Source organism: Penaeus japonicus, unplaced genomic scaffold, assembly GCF_977035675.1.
Source record: "Penaeus japonicus unplaced genomic scaffold, GWHDUDI00000001_assembly GWHDUDI00000024, whole genome shotgun sequence".
NCBI lineage: Eukaryota > Metazoa > Arthropoda > Malacostraca > Decapoda > Penaeidae > Penaeus > Penaeus japonicus.
The window spans coordinates 10,243,111-10,245,610 of NW_028234426.1; the positions used below are offsets into that span (position 1 = coordinate 10,243,111).

At 36.0% G+C, this 2,500-nt stretch overlaps 1 protein-coding gene across 2 annotated transcripts in view; it reads right to left on the reverse strand.

The window, feature by feature from the left end:
* The window catches only part of LOC122255041 (uncharacterized), a 13,195-nt gene that overhangs the window by 1,913 nt on the left and 8,782 nt on the right, over positions 1–2,500 (reverse strand). For both annotated transcript variants that reach the window (XM_043018981.2, XM_043018982.2), the window contains exons 4-5: positions 2,317–2,500; positions 1,238–1,339 (exon numbers count right to left, since the gene is read on the reverse strand). The exon at positions 2,317–2,500 is cut by the window's right edge and continues 9 nt beyond it. In XM_043018981.2, coding sequence (XP_042874915.2) covers positions 1,238–1,339; positions 2,317–2,500 — 286 coding nt within the window. The remainder of the gene's footprint in view (positions 1–1,237; positions 1,340–2,316) is intronic.

The window sequence follows — 2,500 nt, forward strand, 5'->3', positions numbered from 1 at the left end:
GGTGGTACTAGACTCAAGCAATAATGGCAAAACTGTGAATATTGCTGGAAAGTTTTCAAGGCTTGTATCTAGAAATACTTTATATTTATTGGCACTAGTCTTTTTTTTATAATCACTGCAAGATGAACCATCAGTAGTTATAGTTTGTAATTACTGTGTAATTGTAAGTTTGTAATTTTAAAGTCTAAGAGCACACATAGGTCCTCCAAAATCTAGACAACATAAGATATAAACAAAATTTACTAAAAAATAGCAGCATAAGTAATAATAATAATGATCAAGAGTATCATGAAGAAAAATCCACAACAACAAAAACAATAAAAATAATAATAATGGCAGTAGAACACTTACAATTAAATAAGGAAATTTTATGAATGTCAACAATAATCGCTAACCCAAAACTAGAAAATAAGAAAGATAAATAGAGAGAGAGAGAGAGAGAGAGAGAGAGAGAGAGAGAGAGAGAGAGAGAGAGAGAGAGAGAGAGAGAGAGAGAGAGAGAGAGAGAGAGAGAGAAAGAGAGAGAGAGGGGGAGTGAGGAGAGGGTAGGAGGGAGGGAGGAGAGGGTAAGAGGGAGGGAGGAGAGGGTAAGAGGGAGGGAGGAGAGGGTAAGAGGGAGGGAGGAGGGGAGAAGGAGAAAGGGAGAGAGGGTGGAGAGAAAGAGAGAGAGAGAGAGAGAGAGAGAGAGAGAGAGAGAGAGAGAGAGAGAGAGAGAGAGAGAGAGAGAGAAGGGGAGAGGGAGAGGGGGAGAGAGAGAGAGAAAGAAGGGGAGAGAGAGAGAGAGAGAAAGAGGGGGAGAGGGAGAGGGAGAGGGAGGGAAAGAGAGAGAGAGGGAGGGAGGGAGGGAGGGAGGGAGAGAGAGGAGCAAAGAGAAGGCAGGAGGAAGGAAGGGAGAGATAGCAGGGGTGAGGGAAAGAGTGAGATAGAGAGAGAGGAAATGGTAACAGGAAAATGAATAGGAAAAAATATATAAAAAATTACAAAGAAAAAAATAAAGAAAGTCAGATAGGGAGAGAAAAAGAAAGAAAGAAAGAAAGAAAGAAAGAAAGAAAGAAAGAAGAGAGAGAGAGAGAGAGAGAGAGAGAGAGAGAGAGAGAGAGAGAGAGAGAGAGAGGGAGAGAGAGAGAGAGAGAGAGAGAGAGAGAGAGAGAGAGAGAGAGAGAGAGAGAGAGAGAGAGAGAGAGAGAGAAAGAGAGAGAGAGAGAGAGAGAAAGAGAGAGAATACTTGTCTCCGAACCTTAGCTGTTGTGTCAGAGCCTGGTATTCCTGTTTCATGGAGACCAAAGCGGATTTGAGATATTCTCCTTCTTCACGTAAGCTGCTTAGTTCCCATTTCATTCTGCTCAAGAAAAGGAGAATTAAACAAATTTACAATATCAAATAAATAATAATTATAATAAAATCTTCTGTATTTATAAAATATTCTTAACCATTTGATGACAGGAATACATGTATACATTGACAGTCCAGTGTATTTTTTTAAAGCCTCAATCACTCCACAAAGATTAGCCATAAAAAAAAAAAAAAAAAAAAAAACTACCTGACCTCATCTGTTTACCCCATTCCTTGATTTTTTTGCAAAGAAAGAAAGAAAGAAAACAATCATTACTGATGCTATTACCTTTATCACCATAATCATAAGAATGAAATTAGTAATATAAATAATCATAAAAATGAAAATAAAACAGATTTTAGGACAATGTAAACAGGTGAGGTCAGTCTGGCCTGCATACTTACTTCTTGGTGAATAAGTGGATTAATCTATATGGAAAAATGATTAATAAAGAAAAACTATTGTGGATAGTGCATGCATCGGTCATCCATAGGTTAGGTACTTAAAGAGGATAGGGTTTCTAGATCCATTTTTTTTTTCTAGATCTCTTAAATCTTCCTTTCATATGAAAAAGATGAAAACAAATCAAAATAAATTTATCTCCTTAATAAAATTAAAAAGGAAATAAAAGCAAGAAAAAAAAAGAAAGAAAAAAAAAGAAAAAAATTTGGAAAGACAATAAAATAAAAAGAAAATAAAAGAAAAATAAAGAAAGAGAAAGAGACAAAAATGAGGAGGGGTAAAAAGAATCACAAAAAATAATTTAAAAAAAGTTTGATAAAAGAAACAAGAAAAATACCTTGAAGAAAAGAGACAGAAAGAAAGAATAAAAAGAAAAAGAAAAAAGAGAAAAGGGAAAAGAAAGAAAAAGAAAGAAAAAGAAAAAGAAAAAAAAAAAAAAAAAAAAGAAGAAGAAGAAAAAGAAGAAGAAGAAGAAAAAAAGAAAGCAAGAAAGAAAAAACTCCTCTCCTCTATTCACAGACCTTAGGATCCTGTTGTCATTCTCTGGCTCCAAGAGTTTCTCCTTCTCATTCTGGGCCTCTTCCAGCTGCAAGCGAAGGGCAGCCTTCTTCTCGGTTAAGAAGGAATTGATTTCATTTTGCTCCTGCTCGAGGACCTCCTTCTCCACCAGTAAAGTTTCCACTTCAGACTCATTGTCTTTGCGCA